Raw genomic sequence first — 22579 nt, 5'->3', positions numbered from 1 at the left:
TGTTTGATTCCTTAATGATACCGCCTCTGTTAGATCTCTGTGGATATGTATATACTGCAAGTTATACCACTGGATTTCCGTGTTTCCATCGTCTTTCCTGCCTCTCTATTTCCATGGTAATAAGGATCAGCCACCCCACCCAAAATAGTCTCAGTTTCCAATTTAATGGATTTCTTAAAAGTATTTTTGTTGTGGTAAAATATGTAAACTAACATTTGCTATTTAATCATTTCAAAGTGTTATATTTAGTTATATTTAAAGTACTGTGCAACCATCACCAGTATCTATTTTAATTTTTTTCCCTTCTTCCAAACAGAAACTATTTGCCCATTAAGCATTAATCATTCACAGTCCTGGTAACCTCTAATCTACTTTCTGTATTGTGAATTTGCATATTCTATGTACTTACCACATGTGGGCAGCACCATACAATATTTGTCTTTCTGTTCCTGGCTTAATTCACTAGGCATATGTTTGCTAGGTCCACCATGTTGTAGCATGTATGAGAATGGATCATTTTTTGTCACCTGGCAGAAGTATTTACCCTCTGGGAACTAAGATTTATTCTTAAAATTTATTTTTTTTAATATATTTTACATCATTGTTCATATTTGTAAATGTTTGCTTTCTCCTGTCAGATGTAGTCCCTGTAAAATTCCCACCATCCATTCACCCATGCACCATCACCATAGTCCCTGGTGCTCTTCCCTCTCCTGTTTTGATGCCTCTCTGAACTATCATAGCATTTTTATCTCTTTTATAAAACTTACCCCATATGCCTTTCTGTAGCATTTAATACCTTGTGAACAGGTGCTCTATAATATTCATTTTTATATATTTTATTTCACTCTACTTGATGCATAGCAAGTATTTAATATTATTTAATGAATTGCCACGGACCAGCACAGCAGTAGACGATGAGGCCACCTCAGGGTTGAGAGAAGCGTGCAGGGTGGTTAGGGCGTTGGTGAAAGAAATGACAAACAGACACACTTCAAGAGTGAAAATCTGAGTGTGATTTTCTTTGAGTTTGTGACCAGTATATATATGTTTTCCAAAAGCACAGGAACAATGAATATCAATGAAATCAGCTTGCTCATGGGCTCAGCCTATCACCAACAGGGCGGTGATCTACATCTGGACTCAGCCTCATTCCTAAGTAGATAGACCATTAGTTTTGTTTTTAAACTATATAATCGTATTTTTTATTAACTACTTTTTTTACCTATACTATATTTTAATTATTACAGGGTTTAGTAATGTTTCATTTGAGTCAGCCTTGTTTTAAGGATTTCATATGATTTTTTAATTAACAAGCAATGACCTTTATAGAAGAAAGAAGGAAGTTTAGAAAGACAATAAGGGATTAAAGTTTGTAGTTCTAGAAAGACGGGATAAGGTTATTTAGGATTCTTGTAGTGGTTCCTGGTGGTTTATCTTTTGATAAACTTCTGTCTTTTCAGGGAACTTTGCTGTACTTCCCCTGCTTCAGGGTGTTTTGCTGTTCTCCCCCTGCGCGCTGGTCGCCCAGCCGGACCTAGGGATGGTTAGCCCTAAAGGTCACTGCAGGGGGAGGTGCAGCAATGAATCATTGATTATCATGAATTTTAGAGTGGGAAAGGACTTTATAAATTACCTAGTTCACACTCTGACTTGTCTTCTGTCATGCCACTTCATGGATGGGTGTTGGATGCAGTAGGTTTAGTTATTAGTTCATTAAAATCCCTGAAATATTGGCACTTTAATTATTTTATGCTCAATCAATAATATTATAATCAGGAGAAATAATATTGACAATACTTACCAAACTATATTTTGATGCACTTTGCTTTTTGATTTTACTTAAAGAATAGAAGAAAGTAAAGATGAATTTTTAAGTGCTTACTCTGTGTCATGCATTTTTTTTTTTCATTTCTTAGATACGGCTTTCTGATTAAAGCTTGTGTTTTTATTTTTATAAAAAGTTCATGCAAGAATTTTTTTGTTTTTGTTTTCTAATGAATTCTCTAAAATAACAAAATTAATGAGTGTCATGTGGTGAGTAAGGCTAGAGATTTCTTTCCAGTCTTTCAAAAAAGTATAAATTTATAAATTTTTGTCTTATAAATATTATAGTAACAAGCTTCTCTAAGAAATTTAAATGTTTGAGTAAATGATCTCATTAGTTTGGAGACTCAGCTTAATATTGGTTCATGGTATTGGAAATCTGTTTTTAGCTGACAAGCTATGAAAGCCAGATTGCCAAGCTACGATGTGAAGTTGAAAAAGGAGAGGCATTGCGTCAAAGTCTGGAGTATGACCTGGCTGTTGCTAGAAAAGAAGCTGGTCTTGGAAAACGGGCTGCTGAAGAAAGATTAGCTGAGGCCCATAAAATCCAAGAAAAACTCTGTGGTAAGACTATTTCTATCTCTTCTGGTGCTTAGGGTTGTGACTCAATTTATATCTTTGTTCACTGTTGTATACTCGTTTCATACTGTGTCAGAGTATTGACTCACTGACCTTTGATGCATAGACTGGTGGATATATGTAAAGTCTCTGGCAATTATGTGAACATGTACCTACTTTACATTAGTTTTAAAAATTTTCTGCAGGTGTGGAAAAAGGTCTCAAAATTTTGTTAATCACGTTTTAGAGCACTTATCCTGGCTGGGGATAGAACTCATGCCTCAGGGGCTGGTGATAGCTTGATAGTGCTGAGACTTTAACCTCTGTGGCACCAGGAAGGTCCCTCACTCTATATTCTTAATTCAGTCTTCTATCAGTGGCCACTTAGATTTTTTCCATGTTCTAACTATTGTAAATAATGCTCAATAAATTGTAGAGCATATAATTTTTTGTTGGTGGTTTCATGTTCTACAGATAGATGCTCAAAAGCAGAATTGCTGGGTCATATAGTACTTCTATTTTTAGTTTTTTGTGGCAAATCCAGATTGCTTTCCTAAATGGCTGTACAGTTTACATCCCCATCACATTGTATTAGAATTCCTCTTTTTTTGCATCCTCACTAGCACTTGTTTTTGGAGGACTTTTTAATTTGGGTCACCCCATGGGTGTGACATGTTATTTCAAATTGTGATTTTTTAAAAAAGATTTATTTATTTATTTATACAAGCACTGGGTACAGTCAGAAGCGTGGGAGGGTGAGAGAATTCACCAGAGCCAGAGCGGGGAGCAGAGCAGGCAGAACGACCGAAGTACACAGCTGAGGGGAGCAGCGGGCGGCAGGAGAGGTCTGCGCGCCATGTGGGACCCTCGCCGGCGGCCGGGGATCGAACTGGCGCTGTAGAGGCTGTGGGCAGCTTTGCAACCCAGTGCTCAACCGCTGCGCCACGGGGAAGGCCCTCAAATTGTGATTTTTGACCTGTATCTCCCTTATTAAAAGTAAAGATGTATCTGCAAGCCTTCTGAATAGCCTTAGTTGGGTTTTTTAATTGTTAAATTGAATAAGTTTTTTTCTATATCTTACATTTAATCCTTTGTGGGTTGTATAATGTGTAAATATTTTTACCCATCAGTAAGATTAAATCTTATCTTTTGTTCTTTCACTATGTAAAAGCTCTTTTATTTGAGGTAATCCCAATTGTTTATTTTTGCTTATATTTCCCCTTTGATACAGGCTTGAGTCTCCAAAAATATTTTTATTACTGATGTCATAAATTGTATTGCCACTGTTTTCTTCTGATATTTTATTGTTGCAGGTTTTACATCTAAGTCTTTAATCCATTTTGAATTTATCTTTGGGCATGGAGTTTCAGAGTGATACAATTTTATTCTTTTACACATGGCCATCCAGTTTTCCCAGGGCCATTTTTTTGTGTGTGTGTTAATTTTATTCACGTACCAGAAACATTGTTAAAGAGACTCTCCTTTTTCCACTGCATGGTTCTGGCTTCTTTGTCATAAATTGAGTTTTGATATATACATGGATTTATTTCTGGGTTTTCAGTTCTGTTCAATTAATCCTTATGTCTGTTTCTATTCCAGCATCATACTTTTTAGATGCTGTTGCTTTTTAGTATAGTTTAAAAGTCAGGTAATATGATGCTGCCATTTCTTCTTTTTTCCCTCAGGATTGCATTAGCTATTTTGAGGACTTTCATAAAAAAATTAATGTTTTGTGTTCAATTTCTTTGGAGAATATTGTTGGTATTTTGATGGGGATTGCAAGAAATTTGTATATTGCTTTTGGTAGAATAGTCATTTTGAGCATGGTTAGATTAATTTCTAGGTATTTGATTCTTTTTTGATTGTGCATGGAATTATTTTCTTCTTTTTCTTATCATTTGCTCTATATAAAAATGCAACAAAGTTTTATATGTTGATTTTGTAACCTGCCACTTTGCTGTGTTCATTTATTGTTTCTAATAGCTTTTTTGGTGGGGTCTTTGTGATTTTCTATATATATGGTATTATTGTATCATCTGTGAATAATGACAGTTTCATTTTTTTCCTACCTGAATTCCTTTTATTTTCTGTTGTTTTCTAAGCTAAGATGGCTCTAAGATAAGACTGCTTAAGCTAAAATCTCTAATATTAAATTACGGAAGTAGTGATAGTGGGCACCCTTGTCTTGTAACTGATATTAAAGGGAAGTTTTCAGCTTTCCACTATTCAGTATTATATAGTCTGTAGTATTTAATACATACATATATATTTATATATATATATATATATATATGACCTTTATTATGTCCAGGTATATCCCTTCTATTCCCATCTAGTTTAGAGATTTTATCATAAACGGGTGCTGAATCTTATCATCTCCATTCTCTGCATCTTTTGACATTATATGATTTTATTTTCTCTTTTGTTGATTTAATGTATTATATTGATTGATTTATGTATATGAAACCACCCTTGCATCTCTAGTATAAATCCCACTAATCATGATGTGTAATTTTTGTAATGTAGTGTTGAATTCAAATGCTAGCATTTTGTTGAAGATTTTCATACCACTGTTCATCATGGATATTGGCCTATATATATATTTTTTTTTTGTGCTATCTTTTTCTGGTTTGGGTATTACTATAATGTTGACATCATAATACATATCAGGTAGTATTCCCTTAGAAATAACTTAAGCAAATGGGCATAGGTTCTTTTTTAAAGGTTTGATAAGGCAGTGCTTTCATATATCACAACTGGCTTGCAAATAATACTGTCTTCTATGAGAGGACATAGGTAATCATACCTGGCTCTTCCCTCCAGTTTGGGCTCCAATTATTCTAGTTTGATAACCTCAGATTCAAGCCAGTAATTATCACTTTGCACCGTTTCTCTTACAGTTCTCCAGTGTGTACCATCTGTCCTGTACATTGACTCTGTGCATACTTTTCTTCAGTGCAGTGCCTATTTTTTAAAGTCCCTGATGTAGGTTTATGTCTGTGAATTAACAATAGCAGAGGGCCTCCATATAGCAACTGTCTCTCCCTCTCATGGGCTATTTTGCTGTGGTATTGCGCTAAAAACAGTTTAATTACCATTTTTCTTATCCCTTTTTGCCTCACCATTGCTCCTGATATATGCAATAATACTTATTTATCTTCAGTGGTTGTTGTCTTTGTTTTGTTGTAATTAATTTTTGACTATGTGGAGGAAGCTAGTCTGGCATCTTCACACTGTTGCTATCTTGTCATACTCTGATTGTTTTCTTGTACAGGAAAAAAAGTGGTAAAGTTGCTGTTGGTGCTAGTAGTATGCTTATATTTGGATATGTGCCTGGGAATATGTCATACCATTTCATGACAAAATCACATTTGTCTGGGGCTCCCCTGGTGGCACAGCGTGTTAAGCACTGTGCTGTGAAGCTGTCTGCAGCTTCTGCAGTGCAGGTTCGATTCCTGGCCGGCCAGGGAGATTCCCACATGGCGCAGTAGACCTCTCCTGCCTCACCCGCTGCTTCCCTCAACAGTGTGCTTCAGTCAGTCTGCCTGTTCTGTTCCCCACTCTGTCTCTGGTGAATCCTCTCACTCTCCCGCGCATCTGACCTGTACCCCGGTTCTTGTATAAATAAATAAAAAACTTAAAAAAAATCACATTTGTCTGGAGGGAACAAAGAGATTGAGAAATTATATCATAGATTGGTTCTGGGACAGTAAGTTTTTCAAGATTTTACTGGCATGAAGGGAGAGATTAAACGTTTTATCCTAAGATCATGCTGTAAGTGGAATCAGCTCCATTGCCTACATTTTGGGACTCCAAGTGATTTCATTTTTATGGTTGTATATATACCTATTTTTACAAATATTTTTAATAGCCCAGAATACAGAACTTCAAGGAAAGGCAAATGAGATTGAGAAAGCATTCCAGACTTCTCAGCAAAAGTGGAAAGAAGAATGCAGAAGATTTGAATGTGACTTGGAGGAAAGAGACAATATAATTCAAAATTGCAAGCGAGACTATGATTTACTTATGAGAGAAAAAAGCAGGCTAGAGAAAACTCTACAGGTAAAATATTTTTATATAAGTAGTTTGCTATTTATAATATAATTTTCATTTATATGTGCTGTACACTCTGAAGTTATCTTTGGGAAGGAAAATAACTATTAGAAAGCAGAAAATAGATTTCCTTCTTTCTTTCCTTCTTCTTTCACCCACCTTCTTTCCTCTCTTCCTTCTTTTTAGGGACATTTTTATTCATTTCTTTGGTAATATGCTTTAGAGGTGTATTCATAGACATCCCGTTTCTTTTGTGCATGACAGTTTAGGGTCTATGATTTAAAAATCAAACACTTAAATGGACATATTATAAAGAAGAACTTACAACCCTTTTGGTACAGTAGCGTGAAAATTTGGAATTTTAGCATTATGCACTTTAGATTTGGTCTAAAATATAATAAATATAGAAAAATGTTAATGATTGGCTATAGATATAGATATTCTGTTTATTATCTAGGCATAGAGCACATTCTGTCTAGATATAATACATAAAAAAGTTTGCTGACTTTTTACTGAAATTATTATAAACAACTTAGTTTATAATAGGAGTATTTTCTCTTCTTATTTACTCTCAAAAGTATGATTTAAGGTTGAATATGCCAGTCAGTTAGAAGATAGATTTTGAATCATTTACATTTCCCATTTTCTGAAATATAAATTAAAACAAAAAAGGTGAAAATGCTCTAAATTTGCTACTGTGATAAATAACTTTTTGGCATTTTGGAAATAGTGTTTCCTAAAAAACAACTTTACCAAAAAAAGCACTTAACTTACTAAGTTCAAAAGTTTTGGTTTGAATGTCCCCAGACATTGTCAGCAAGTCTCCTTTTGATTTTCTTTACATCAGTAGTCATAGTTTGTCCCTTTTCTTTATTGTTGTATTCCTAGACCTTAAGAGAGTACCTCATATGTGCACAAGGGCTCTATTAGTGTTGGAGTCAGGAAGTTTAGATGGTGACTTGTATTACAGGTCAATGGGTGGCTTTATATAATCTATCCCACATAAAATGTCTTAGAGCTATAGGGAAAGAAGGTAATCATAACAGCTTTTCCTACACAGTTAACCAGCACCTCAAGATAAATGATCTTGAACAGTTGTTTGGTAGGAGAATTCTACTCTGATTTTGCATTATTGCCTTTGAACCGATCTGCAAATTTGGAGAATTTGGGGCTGAATAGAAGTCAATATTTTGCCCTAAAGGAAAAAATCCTTAAGGCTCTTCATGATAGCTTTGTACTAGTAAAAGTTCTGAGGGTTATCTTTATCATGCAGATCCATGGTATTATTATATGAGTGGGAAGCTCTACCTCTCTTAACCACAGAATCTTTCTCTTTGTATCAATGGGGACTAAGTTTTCAAACCTATTGGTTAGAAAATTGGGCTTCTGCGGGAACCTTCATTTTATATTTTCAAGGTTCTGAACCAAATTAGATTAGGAAAATTAAAAAATAAATGCCTATTGTACATATTTGTCTCTAGAGCTAGAAATTAGTTACATCTAAGCCTAATTTTTTTTTAACTTTAAAAAATTTTAACATTCTAGAATTTCTTTATTTTGATATGTTGTACAAAACTTCTTCCTTCTCCCCAGTATTCTCTGTCAAATTTATGTATAAATTTTCAGGGACAATTCAGATAGTGTGTTTATAGGTAATTAGAGATTTCCATATCATCTACTTTAATATAGATTTACATATATTTTCCATAAAATCATCTTTGTTTTTGTCTCTATTATATAATGCATTTGTTCAAACCTCTGAAGTTAAATATTTTGAAAAATTGGGTTAAATATATGCCCATATATATGTAATAAAAATACTGCTTACATTAAATCAGTAACCATAACTCATTATGATAAAAAATAATAGTTCTATTAATGAATTTAACATAAAATCTAATGAATTTTAGCAGTTGATAAGTGTGGAGAGCCCTTTGTACATTTAAACTGGGGATGAAGGAAGAAGGATAACTTTTATTAATCTGACAGTAAATCAAGATTTTATTCATATGAAGGAGATGGTGGAAAATCATCAAAAGGAGAAGAATGAGATGGAATCCCATATCAGGGAGACAGCATTGGAGGAGTTTAGATTACAAGCAGAACAATGGGAAGCAGAAAGAAGAGAGTTACAATTTATAGTACAGGTATTTAAAAACAATAATTCAATTCCTTAAGCATATCATTTTAAAGCTTATCCTATTAAAGATTACATTAATGTAATACTTGATTAGCTTATTCAAGGTGAAAATAATTCCTAACCTTTGACTTCTGAAGGCCATGTCTTATTTGTAGCTATATGACAGTGTGGACACTGTTACTAATACATTCATTACAGTTAGAATTGGGTGACTCTCATTGCATAAATTACGTGATTTTGAGAAGCATATATATACATTTAGTATTGCATTTTTTCAAACTTATTATATTTTTCAACTTAAAATGTGAGATCTCTAGCAGTCTTTAATAGCATAAAGAAATATTATGGGATGAGAGGAGACAGATGATGGCATCAGAGGAGATTCCCTGCTTTACTCTTGGGACATTAATTGAATGTGGTCCAGAGAGGCATGCGGCCTAGAGGGTCTGGTGACTTTGGGCAAAACTAGGACAGCTCTTGGACATTGGACATCAGTGATGACTGTGCCAGAAGTTGACTCTGAGTAAATTCCACTCTGTTCAACAAAAAGAGACTAAGAGAGGTGCCTGGAGAATGGCTAGGGCCGGTGCCTGCCATACAAATATTGGAGCTGTCCTCCCATGTTTGGCTTGCAGCCCTGGAGAGGGGAAAGCTGATTACTATGGAGGTACATCCTTAACTGAGGGGAGATAGTGTGGAGGAACTGGGGTGTGCCAGGTGGGCTGAATACTCAGTGAAGAGGACAGGGCTTTGGATGGGTCTTGCCCTCCCAGATCCCTTCTCAATTGGTGATGATCCTGAGCTGACAATACAGCCGACAGGGAAGTTCTATATCCTTAAGATATTTTTGAAAGAATGGCAAACTGGAAAGCTTCAAAATGGGCAGATGAAAAATTACAGCCTACAGACTAAAAAGATGCAGGTCTGGAATCCTAGAAAGGAGGGCTATCAGCTGTGCCACAAATATAAACCATCCTCCGCACACCACTTTCACCAGTGACTGGGCCCATCCAGGCTCTCCTCCCACTCTGTGAATCAGAAGCCTAAATCACTTACCTCCAAAATAAAAGGTACTAAAAATGCAAGCCAGGAATAGCTAAAAACAGCTTCAACAATACTCCCCACAGCAACATTTGCTGGAAAAGGGGAAGTTTTATATCCTTAAGATATTTTGGAAAAAATGGCCAACTGGAAAAATTCAAAATGGGCACATGAAAAATTACAGCATATGACAACTTAAGTGTTCAAGGGAATAGTCTGCCCACAGAGAGAATAAATCTTCAGAATGCAACCAGAAAGACATGGAAGATCTTTTTTTCTATAAGATACAGAGTTCAATATTGCCATGATAAAGAATTCAAGGAAATGGAAAACACAGAAAACCTGATCAAAAATATACTAGAAAACTCAGAAAAACAATGAATGCCTTGAGAAATAAAGTTAATGAACAGATATTAGAAACTGATGTAAAATGGTCAATAAAATGTAAACTGATGTAAAAATGATCAATAAACTGATGAAAAATGATCAATAGAGGAGATAAAAAATTCTGAAGAAAAGATGTGGAGGTAGACTAGACCAAAGGGAAGATCAAATCAGTGACTTTGAAGTTGGTAATACACAAAAATTCAGGTGGACAGAAAAGAGAAATCTGAAGAAGAAAATAGAGAAACAGTTCAAGCTTTATCAGACTCCATGAGGAAAGGTAATGTAAGAGTAACAGGTATTCCAGGAAGGAGAAGAGAGAGAGAAGGGAACAGAGATCTAATTCAAAGAAATAATAGAAGAAATCTTCCCAAACCCGTAGAAGGAACTAAGTTGGAAAAAAAAAGAAAACAAACAAAAAGCCCAAACATCAGGTTACCTAAATGTAATGAGACCTAAACCATGACACAAAGTGGTAAAATTTCCAAGAGTTCAAGATTAAGAAAAAGTATGGAAGTTGGCTAGGGGCCAGAAACAGATAACCTATAAAGTAACTCAGATCAATCTGACATCTGACTTCTCTGAAGAAACTCTATGGGTAAGTAGAGAATGAAATGATGTGATAAAAATATCTAAAGATAAAAACTGCCAGCCAAGAATATCCTGCAAGACTCTCTTCATATATGAGGGAGAAATAAAGACCTTCATAGATAAACAGAAGCTAAAGGAGTGTGCAAACACTAGACCCCTACAAGAAATGTTGAGAGGCGCTTTCATATCAAAATTGAAGACAAAGACAGCCACAAAAAATTGAACAAGAAAGTAGAATCAGAAACGGGGGACTAAATAGCAACAACAGACTCTTCATTTGTGAGTAATTATCCTAAATGTAAATGGATTGAATTCACCAACCAAAAGGCACAAAGTGGCTGCTTGGATCAGGAAACAAACAAACAAGCCTAACTTTCTGTTGTTTCCAGGAAATGCATCTGAGCACCAGAGAAAAATAGGCTCAAAGTAAAGTGTTGGAAAACAATCTAGAAGCAAATCATACCCTAAAAAGAACAGGGACAGTCATACTTAGATCAGATTAAATAGGTTTCCAACTTAAAAATAAACAAGAAACATGGTTGGACACTATATATAACTATTATGGGAATAATACATAATGATTAGAGAACAATATATCAGGAAGGCATAACACTCATCAATATATACCTACCAAATGAAGGAACATCAAAATATATGACAATTATGAACTCTGAAAACAGACATTGGCAATGACATGAAAGTGGTTGGGGACTTCAGCACCTGGCTTTCATCAGTGGATAGATCAACCAGACAGAAAACAAACCAGGCAACAATTGCCTTAATCAAAGAATGAGAGCACATGGACATAATAGACATTTATAGGGCACTCCACCACAAAAAAGCTGAAAACACATTCTTCTCAAGAGCATGTGGGATAGTCTCCAGAATAGGCCAAATATTGGTTATAAAAGAGGTATCAATGAATTCATGACTAATGAAATTCTATCAAGCATCTTCTCTGAAGACAGTGGTATCAAGCGAGAAATCAACCACAAAAAGAAAGCAGGGAAAAACCCTAATATGTAGAGACTGAACAACACACTATTGAATGAGTATTGGGTTAATGAGGAAATCAGAGAAGAAAATTAAAAATACCTTAATACAAATGAAACTGAGAACAGAACCTAACAGAACCCATGTGACAGCAAAAGCAGGACAGGGAAGTATATAGCAGTAGAGGCCCACATCATGAAACAAGAAAGAACTCAAATAAATAATGTTGTCTCTCACTGTAAGGAACCAGAAAAAAGAATAATGAACAAAGCCAAAAGCCAGAAAAGGAAGGGAATAATAAATATTAGGGCAAAAATAAATGAATTAGAAATTAAAAAAGAGTCCAAAATATTAATGAAATGAGAAGCTGGTTCTTGAAAAAAATAAATAAAATAGACAAAGCTCTAGCTTTGAGTGAGAACTCAATTAGAAACAAAAAAGAAGTTACAACACACATCTCAGAAATTTGGAAGCTCACAAGAGGAACATGTATGTGCCAGTAAGTTGAATAACTAAGATGAGATGGACAAATTCCTAGAAATATACAACTAAGATGGATGAATTCTTAGAAACAGACTACATGTGTGACTAAATCAACAAGAAATAGAAAACCTGAACTGACCAGTTATAAGTAAGAAGATTGAAACAGTAGTCAAAAAAGTCTCCTCCAAAACAAAAGCCCAGGACCAGATGGTTTTAATAGTGAGTTCTACCAGACCTTTTAAGAGGAACTAGTACCTGTCCTTCTCAGTGCTTTGCAAAAGATTGAAAAAGGGAATATTTTCAAACATATCACCTTGATACTAAACCAGACAAATGTCAAAAAACATTCAGAGAACAGGAGGTACCTTATTTCCTTAAGAGGGAAAGATGGCAATGAAATTTGGAAATACTGAATTTCCAGCGGGTGGCAGGAGAGGTCTGCGCGCCATGTGGGACCCTCCTCCAGTGGCCGGGGACCCTCCTCCAGTGGCCGGGGAGCAGCTGGGGATCGAACTGGTGCCGCAGAGGCCGGGGGCAGCTTCGCAACCCAGCGCTCAACCGCTGCGCCACTGGGGAGGCCCCTAACCTTTGCTTTTGGGCAATGCTTTTCTTCTCGGCACTTCTCTAGAATCTGGAAGGTCATTGCAGTCACTCTTTAGATTGCATTGTATTGTTAGCATCTGTTTGTAATTTATGTAGTTTGTGTATCTGTTTGTAACTTGTTTAGTTCTCTTCTCTCTTCCCCTCCTTTCCTTTCTTCTCTAACTTCTTAACTGAGTTTCTGCTGTGTGTGCGAAGGATATAAATTTGATTAAGATATGATTTCTGTCCTGGATGATCTTTTAACATAGACATATAAAGAGAAGAAACATACTGGTTTCTTCTGTTATCTGAAAGTAGATTGTTCCTATTTTGTATTATTTAGCAGATTATATTTGGGATCTGGAAATGCTATTACTGTTAATTTATGTGGAAATTTTTTTGAGCATTCCGAGACCCAATATTAACCTACCAAATCATACCAAGTAGGAACGTCCTATTTTTTGGATAGCAAGGGAAACCAGTATTGTTACAATAAAATTTGGAACAAAATTGTATGAGACCATGAAAGAGAAATTGAACAACTGGGGAATTGGAGAAGTCATCAGAGAGAAGATGACATTTGAGCTGTTGTTGATAATTATGCTATAACAAACAGGCACATGTTAGTAAATGAAGACAATCTCTTCATTTCTAAGCACTCAAAAGTCTCCAGTACCTCTGCTTGGAAGTCTGAACCTTGTAAGAGAAGGTTCTGAGACCTGTATTTAAATGTGTGGATGATGTCATTTTGGTAGTTTTCTGGTCAATCCTGTAGCTCTCAGATGAAATGTGAGTAGCTATTCCATACTTTATATTATATAATAGTAAAAGAATTTAAACTTTTGTTTCAGTCTTTATTATGTGTAGAGAAAAATAGGGATATAAAATTCTCAGTTAATGACATCTTTTGTAAGATCAATTTTATTGTATTTTGTAGCTGAAATGTTTAGAACTGTTTCTTGTCCTTTTTATATTAACAAAACTGCTCTTCCTTGTATAAAAGCAAGTTTAAGAAGCCATATGTGCGTGTATATATATATATATATATATATATATATATATATACATAAACTTTTTTATAAACAACTTGAGGAATAGAGTGAAATTCTCTATTGACTGTTGATGGGTTTAGGTTTCCATCCTATAATTAGGTGTTAGTATCATATAGTGTTCTCTTTGTGTAGTTGTAAAATTAGTTTAAAAAAAAAAAACCTTTTAGTGAAATGTCGTCTTTAACAAACAAAGCTGGTATAATATTTCCCTCATCTGGGCTTTAGAATTCAGACTCACTATTAAAAGAAAGTCTCAATTTTATGCCATGTTCCCTTTGTTTCCTGTAATTGAAGCTCTAAATAGACATATACGTTTCTGGAATATTAATAGGAATTCTTAGTAGTCACCTCAAAAATTCCCTCATTTTAAGATACTTTCCCATTTTTTAAATGTATGTCCTCTTTTTAGAAATAAAAATTTCATGTCTGTCTTCAGCATAATTTGAAATTCCAAAACAAATCAAAGCTATGGTAAATTTAGAATACAGTCTCTATGTTGAGCATGAAGACAGTGTTCTTTAATTTTTTATCTCTATTTCAATTTTTTATTTAAAATGAATATTTGTTTGTTTTTTTAATTCCTGCATAGCATTGTGAATTTTGATGATACTTATTTGCTCTAAGTTTTTCTATTTTAAATGGTGTGGGATGGGCTTTGGTAAAGCTTTGTTTTTAAACCAGTAAGCCATTTAAACCAGTAAACCAGTAAGGTCATTTTTCCAGTTCATTTCAGTGTTTTTTTTTTTTTTTAATATTTATTTCATTTACAAAATTTTGTGACTCAGCCAGGGAATAAAACAATCCTTTCTTCATTTATTGACTAAATTTGGCGTATGTTTCTCATGATTAAGGTTTTGGGGGAATTAGTGATGACAAAGAATGTGGGAAATGTAAATTGCAAAGAATGCAATAAATGAAAGAGAAGAGTTGGGGTGGGGGGGGCAATAAAGGAAGGCAACAGATCTGATTTAGTCATTGGCAGGCTGATAAGGAAGCTGGTAGGAATTGGGGTGCACCTCGTCACAGGTTGACTTGATGAACACAATTGTGATCTAGGAACAGTGTGGAGAAAGTTACCTGAAAAGAAAGTGTTCACAAAGTTTGTCTTACGTGCTATAGCACAGCAAGGAATATTTCTTTTTGACTTTCTGGAAAACTACCCACTGGTGCATAGGAAGAGACTTGGCACTACCTGTCTTTTCAAACTTGTTTTTTTCTGAACTGGAAATATATTGTTCAGTTTATAAAATTGCTATATATTTTTCTCACTGTAAAAATACCCTTAATTTAGGGAAATTTAAAAGCATGAAATGAAAGTCTTGCCTTCTCCAATCATACTTATTTCCTAAGGATATATAAAATATATTATTATAAATACATAAATGAAATTGTATGCCTCAATACTATTTGGAGTCTTATCTTTTGATGCCCATATATCATTCTTGTGGTATTTGCATGGTATTCATTCTGTCATGCTTAAGTTCTAACATATTTAAGGAATTGCTTCTTGATGGATATTTTATTTCCTTCAAGCTTTTGCTCTAATTAAAAAGGATTCACTAGTATTCCTTTCCATATCTTTGAGCCAATATACAAGTGAGTAGCTGTATAAATGGCGAGATGTATAATTTTTGGTCTCCATGCTTATGGATTTATAATTACAATAGGTGTTGCAGAAGGTTAGTAACAATTTATATTCAGCAGCAGTGCTGGCTTTGGAAATTAGGAGGATCTTGTTCTGGCTGTCTCAGGAGATAATTATGTACCAGATTAAGGTTGTAACTAGCTATATTGATATTTGATAAGTTAAGAAAAAGAAATATTTTAGCTCTGTCACATTTCTAACTATACTTCTGTACATCTCTGGAATTAGAACCATGTTTTGGACTTGAGAAATATTTATATGAGTACATATAAAGAATCATATTTTTTGGGCTGTTCATGGTAGATTTGGAAAGAAAGAAAATTAATTTTATAACAGCACAATGTGGGTTTCCTGTGATGTCAGTTCACAAACCTCATTAAGAAAAAAAATTAAGGCCAACACCTCCCTCTAGTGGCGAAAAGTAAAACTCCCTGAAGTGCCAATGTCAAGACATGATTTTATTTGATACACAAGCACCCCATACCCTACATCGAAATACCTACTGCTTTCTTTTTCACTGTAAAGATTCAGATAGCTTTTGCTTTATATTTTCTAGAGTTGCTTTTGGCATCTGTTGGTGACTCATCTTCTCTGCCTTTCATTTTTATTCTTTTATTTTCACTGAAATGGGGGTTTTGGAGCAAGCAGAGATGCTTTACAGATCCAATCTGTAAAATTGCTGGTTCCCTCTTTTTGCTTTTCTACTTATGATCTGATAGACATGCAGTCTCACAATTTCCATCTCATATTTGATTTCTGGTTTTACTGAACATCCTTAGTATTAAAAGCATATTATAATCTGGAATTTTCATGAAGAATTCCCTCTGTTCCTTGAGTTTTGATCTTTTTCTTCATTGGGCTCGTTGTCTTTTATAAATTATGTTCCTTTCTTTCTTTGTTATTTTTTCTTTTGCATAGTTGGCATGTTTGCATAATTATATGCCATTCTTTGCATCTTTCTGGTACTTAGATGACTTTATTTAGATCTTCTTTTTGCTATGAAACAGAGTTCTTACATTTCATCTTAGTTTGTTTTCCCCTCTAAACTTCTTTTTGATGGCTTAGCTTCTGTATGTCATTCCACTTTTCTGTAGGCTCAGTAAATGATGGCATGACAGCAGATGCTTAGCTGATACGGCAGGTGATCCTAGGTTCTGCCTTCCCTTTGAGATTTATTACATCCCTATACTATCCTGGGTGGAGTTTCTATACCGTTTTATTTGTATGCATTGGGAAAATGGGCTTTTGGGCTTTAAAATGTTTGTTTTCAATTTGTAGCCCCTTCACTTACATAGACTAAAAGAAGACAGAGAAAGAAGAAATAGGCAAATAAAAGAAAATAGAAAACATATACAATTTAGGTAGTATCTTGTGAGTACATTTCAGAAATTATTTTGAACATTCAATTCTGTGGTGGAGATGTCAAACTGGACTTAAAAAGAAGACAGGTAAACTGTATAGTTGTTTTCCGGAATATTTCAGATGTTCTGTGGGGTACTTATTGGTTTTTTTTTTTTTTTTAAACAGGTTGTCTAAACAAACATGTTAGAAAACATTTTTTATGGTAGAACTTTCATGATTTATAATCTATTAATATGCACTGAGAGTCTCCAAACTATCAATAAGTTATAGCATTTCATGTCTTACTTCACAATGGAATCCAACCCTTTTTTTTTGGTATAATATTGTAGGGCTGGGAGACAGGAATTTGGAAAGTGATGGATTAAATAATCTCTAAGGGTCTTTGTGATTTTCTGATTTTGAAATTGTTTTGGACAGCTGCTCACTTCTTCAGCAAATCTTTACCTGAACTTTAAAAATGAATCTATCAACTGGAAAGGAAAAGTTTCATTTAGATACTAATGAGTTTTAAGCACTTTAAAAATACCTAATAACCTCATTTTAATGAGATTATTTATATATATATATATATATACATGTCTTTCTGATATACTGTTTTAGTTTTACAGAGAGGAATAAGAGGAAGCAAGTCTGAGTTGGTTATAGAAGCTGGACTAATTGGGACAGAATATTTTCTCTGAACTATAGGATTCCTAGAATAAATATATTTTTCTATTTTCACGTGGCTCAGTTGTTAAATTACCAACTTGGAGTATACTTACATTTTTTAAAGATGTAAAATATATGGCTTATAGAAGTAATTAAAGAAAATAATCTTCAGTTTATACACTAACAGGAATAAGATTAATTTTTTTTTTACTGAGGTAACATTGGTTTTACACTGTATATGATTTAGAGCTATAGGATCACACCCTTCAGTTGTGTTTCCACACCACATCCACCACCAGGCGCACATAGTCCATTTGCTTCCTCCTTAATTTGCTCTTCCCTCTGTTTTCCTCCCCCTCTGGTAGCCTCAATCTGCAGTTTAAGGTTGGCTTTATCTGATCCTTTGTTTTATTTCTCTATACTTCACATGTAAGTGACATGATCCCGTATTTGTCTTTCTCTTGACTTATTTTGCTTAGCATAATCTCCAGTTCCATCCATGTTGTGGCAAATGGTAAGTTAATCTTTTTTTTGTTAGTAGCTGAAAGTAGTCCATTATGTGTAAATACCACATCTTCTCAATGCACTCATCTGTTGCTGGACACTTAGACTGTTTTATAACTTGGCTACTGTAAATAGTGATGCAGTGAGCATAAGAGTGCAGATATCTTTGAATTAGTATTTTTGCATTCTTCAGGTAGATACGTAAGAATGCAATTCCTGGATCATATGGGAGACCTATTTTTAATGTTTTGAGAAACCTCCATATGGTTTTACATAGAGACTGGATCAGTCTATAAAAATAGGATATTTTGACTTCATCTTTTTTTTTTTTTTTTAAGATTTATTTATTTATTTATGCAAGCACTGGGTACAGTCAGAAGCATGGGAGGGTGAGAGAATTGACCAGAGCCAGAGCGGGGAGCAGAGCAGGCAGAAGGACCGAAGTACACTGCTGAGGGGAGCAGCGGGCGGCAGGAGAGGTCTGCGCGCCATGCAGGACCCTCCTCCAGTGGCTGGGGAGCAGCCGGGGATCGAACCGGCGCTGCAGAGGCTGTGAGCAGCTTCGCAACCCAGCGCTCAACCGCTGCGCCACCAGGAAGGCCCTGACTTCATCATTTTGAGACCAAGAAAGGTTTGACCCCTTCAAATAGAAAAATAATTGAAACTCATTTTATTTTATTTTTTTAAAGATTTATTTATTTATGCATACAAGAGCTGGGGTACAGGCCAGAGGTGTAGGAGGTAGAGTATTCACCAGAGACAGAGTGGGGAACAGAACAGGCAGATTGACCAAAGTACACTGCTGAGGGGAGCAGTGGGTGAGTAAGGAGAGGTCTGCTGCACCATGTGGGTAGCTCCCTGGCCGTCCAGGTATCGAACTCGTGTTGCAAAAGCTGCAGACTGCTTCATAGGTTGTGCCTTAACCTCTTGCACCACCAGGGAGGCCCTGAAATTGATTTTAAAGTGATTTGAAGACACACATTTAAGACTCTCATATTACTGTGGAAACTACTCATATTACTGTAGCAACTACTCTAGAACCTCCAACTCCTAAGTGTGGCCCATACATGAAATATTACTCATCATTTTCCCTAGAAGAAACAATTTAGTTGAAATTATACATTGTCACAATGAAGATTTTGAAGTATAATGACTTTTAGACTATACATTTTTGACCTAAGGGGTCAAGAACATAGGCAGTGCATTCTTCAGAAAGATGTGCCATTGAGTCAATGAATTGGTTAGGAATTAAAAGAAGTTTTAAGATTGGTAAATGGTATTGACCTAGAGTATCTGTGGACATTTGTTCACAGTTTTCTCATAGATAAACTTGTATCTGTAGCTATGTCTATATCTATCTGCATATTTGTCATTTATAGCTATATAGCCTATATATGATAATATGTATATATTTTCATGTGTTTTTATTTTTTACACAAATTCAATTGTACTATATCATCTCTGTGCACGGACTGCAATTATAGGCACAAATTAAAACTGGAAAAAATTGTATCAAGTAAATTTATTGAGTAAAAATCTTTGAAAAGGGAAAATATATTTTTTTTATTCTTTTTTTCCATGTGAAAGGCGGGATTAGTCCCACTGCTTTTAGATCTATATTTCTTACTCTGTTTATTTTATTTTATTTTTTAAGTAAATTTTATTTTTATATTCCCCAAACAATTGCAACCCCCTTATTTTGACCCAAAACCCTCCTTTCCCCGCCCCCCATCCCCCATAGAGTGTCTCTGGTTCATAGTTTTTTGTTAATTTTGATTTTCACTTTCTTATAGTTATTCATTTGAGAAGGGAAAATATTTAAATAGAAAAAATCCACTGGTAAAACTAATAAAAACATTAAAAAACTGGTAGCGATCAAATCTAAGTAGTATTAAATTTATTGTTTGCTAAAAATTGACAGATGTCTTTAACTTTATCATAACATTTAATGTCATTTGTACCTTATTGAAACACACTGTCCATAGAAACAAACAAAATTTAGATCTATAAAATTTGATAGTAGGAAAACTGTACTTGGTAGAAATGATGGTCCTAAATAGAAGTGCAGGGTGACCAGCCACCAGCTCACTGGAGTAGGTCAAATGGGAATAAAAATTCTGTGCTATACAGGGGACAGTGGTGATGGTGCAGGGTTGCATTGGCGAAGGAAATTCTATGGGGACCTACACCTGGGGGGGCGGAAGCAAATATTGTTTAAAAATGAACAACAGTGTAAAAAATAAATTTTAAAAAAAGATTTCTGTGCTATAGAATGCGTGTCCTCAGCTGGTCCTGGCACTAGAGCATAGGTGTAAGAAGAAAATTTAATTAACACATGTTAAATGTATTTATATGTGCACATTTATAGATATTTACATATTTATATATGCATACTGTATATATTACATATGTGTTTATATCCTTATATATATTTATATAAATAACCTCCCCTCTCCTCCAAAACTTGATTACGTCAGTGTCAAAATTTCAGATCTTTAAAATTTCAGATCTTAAAATTTCAGATCTTGTATTGCTTCACCAAGAAATAAAAAGAAACATTCAAGTAGAAAACAATAAATTTTAGTTTCATATAAATTCTGCCAGAGAATGGAAAAATCTCAATAATATACCAAACTGACAAATTTTGATACTAAACTCACAAGAATACAAGAAAAGATAATTATAATCAATTGTACTCATGAATGTAGGTCCAAAATTATATAAAATACTAGTCAGTTTAATGCAGCCAAATATAAAAAAGATAAAATGTAAAGTCTTTATGCAATAAATGCTAAGTGAGTGTAACATAAGAAAATCATTTTTAATGAGTTATAATCACTTAATTATGTAATGTAAGTTTCTTGGGTATGTGAATAGAATAAAAATTTCCCATATTTGAGAAAACTAGTTTTTTCTATAAAAATTATATGTGTGTACCTGTGCACATGTGCCTGCTTGCATCCATATCCAAGAATGTATAGTAATTATCACATAATATTAGTGAGTGCTTCACCTCTGCATTGAAACTGTGATTGTTAGGTCAGCATTTCACGTACATCTTGAAAGACTTTCATTTAATGAAAGCTATTTGGTAAATAATATTCAGTATAGTTTAAGCGTTATAAAGCTAAAAGCTCACCAAAATAAACATAACATATCCTAACTGATTAGCCACTCATTTTCCATTTGTTCTTTTTTATACAATTAAATTAAATTTAGCATGAGATGATTGGCACCTTCTTTTGTGTAATAGTGTCTCAAATGATTGTATGTTTTCTTTCTGTACTATTTATCAATAATAAATAGAATGGGAAACATGTCAGATTTTCTTACAAATTTCATGAAACTTCCTGAGTGATTTCTTTTACTTTATTTAATACATATGTGAAATAATTTGCTACCAACTACAACCATCTTTTGGTTGTAGATTTTAATTTGCTTTTATTTCAAATTGGGTTTTTTGAAACTAACTTTGTAAATTGCTGTTTGTTTATTTTAAAGCATACATAGTATTCTAAGTGTATGATTGAAAGATGGAGTTTATGTATTCATAAGTCAAGAAGGCATATAATTTAACACTGAATTTGAAGTAATACTAGCACTTTTGACTGCTTGAAGGAAGGGTACTATCATGTAGAATAATAGTATCTTATGCTTGTATAATGCTTAATGGTCTTAAGAGTGTTTTCATGTATGAAATTAGATTATATAAAGCTGTTTGTAATATAATTTGTTCCTATATCCACGGTGTCATTTTAAAAGCTGCAAGTGCTATATGCTGGTCATAGGCACACTTTTCTCTGGTATCCAGCTTTGTTCTTGCCTGAGATGGTTTAGAGAAAACATTAGATGTGATCCTGTGTCTCTGATTTACATACAATGTTGTGAAACCAGTGTTACCTCAATAAAAAAATTATTCTCCCCTGAAAATGATTGAAAATGTGAAAGTAGATGACTTCTGTGCATTCCATTACCCAAAGAAAATAATTCTTGAGCTCATGTATAGCCAGCTATAGAATATTATCTTGTGAATGAGGAGATGTAGAAAGAAGAAATTACATTAACATTTTTCCTTATGTTTTGACCATTACTGTACTACTGGGTACTTTCCAAAATTAGGATCTTTTATAGAAAATTATATTTGGTGCTTGCTACATTCTCACCCAGATTCTTGTGATACTTGTGAGTGTCTAGGGATACCTGGAAGTATGTATACTGTCCTGGTGAAGACCTTAGTGAGAATGGTGAATCTGGTTTAGTTACTGTGGAAAAAACCTTTGATTTAGGTGTGCTAACTTGATTAAATTTATGTTTCCATTAAATTCAACTCAGATTTACAAGTTTAGCTGGGTAAGGAGATTGAGAGAGTTAAGACGAGTTCCTGACATTTTTCTTTCAACAGTACAGCAAAGATTTGAAAACTGAAGAAATGAGACACAGCCATCTAGTGGATGCAACTTCAAGAGCTATAAGCATAAAGTACCATGAACTCACATAAAAACCTCGCAAGGGTCATTATTAAACATTTAAGCTAATAATTATCACACAAAGAAGCCATATATATATATATTTGTATTACTAAATACTTAAAAATTTTAATGAGGGGGAAGATGTTATGTGTGGCATATGAACTACAGCATTATGTATATACCCAGGTATATACATAATATATACCAGTTCAGGTCACTTGAACTATCTTAATGGTATAGTGTGCTT

General features: G+C 34.3%; 1 protein-coding gene across 3 annotated transcripts in view; it reads left to right on the top strand.

The window, feature by feature from the left end:
* CCDC171 (coiled-coil domain containing 171) overlaps positions 1 to 22579 on the top strand; it is a gene marked incomplete at both ends in the record, with an annotated part of 235424 nt that overhangs the window by 5021 nt on the left and 207824 nt on the right. For 2 of the 3 annotated variants that reach the window (XM_084237472.1, XM_084237471.1), the window contains 3 exons: positions 2217 to 2391; positions 6257 to 6447; positions 8454 to 8585. In XM_084237472.1, coding sequence (XP_084093598.1) covers positions 2217 to 2391; positions 6257 to 6447; positions 8454 to 8585 — 498 coding nt within the window. The remainder of the gene's footprint in view (positions 1 to 2216; positions 2392 to 6256; positions 6448 to 8453; positions 8586 to 22579) is intronic. The other variant, XM_084237473.1, reaches the window with a different exon arrangement.

The sequence above is a fragment of the Talpa europaea genome (genome assembly GCF_964194135.1).
Source record: "Talpa europaea genome assembly, chromosome: 7".
Lineage (NCBI taxonomy): Eukaryota > Metazoa > Chordata > Mammalia > Eulipotyphla > Talpidae > Talpa > Talpa europaea.
This window is presented reverse-complemented; position numbering and strand designations above follow the sequence as displayed.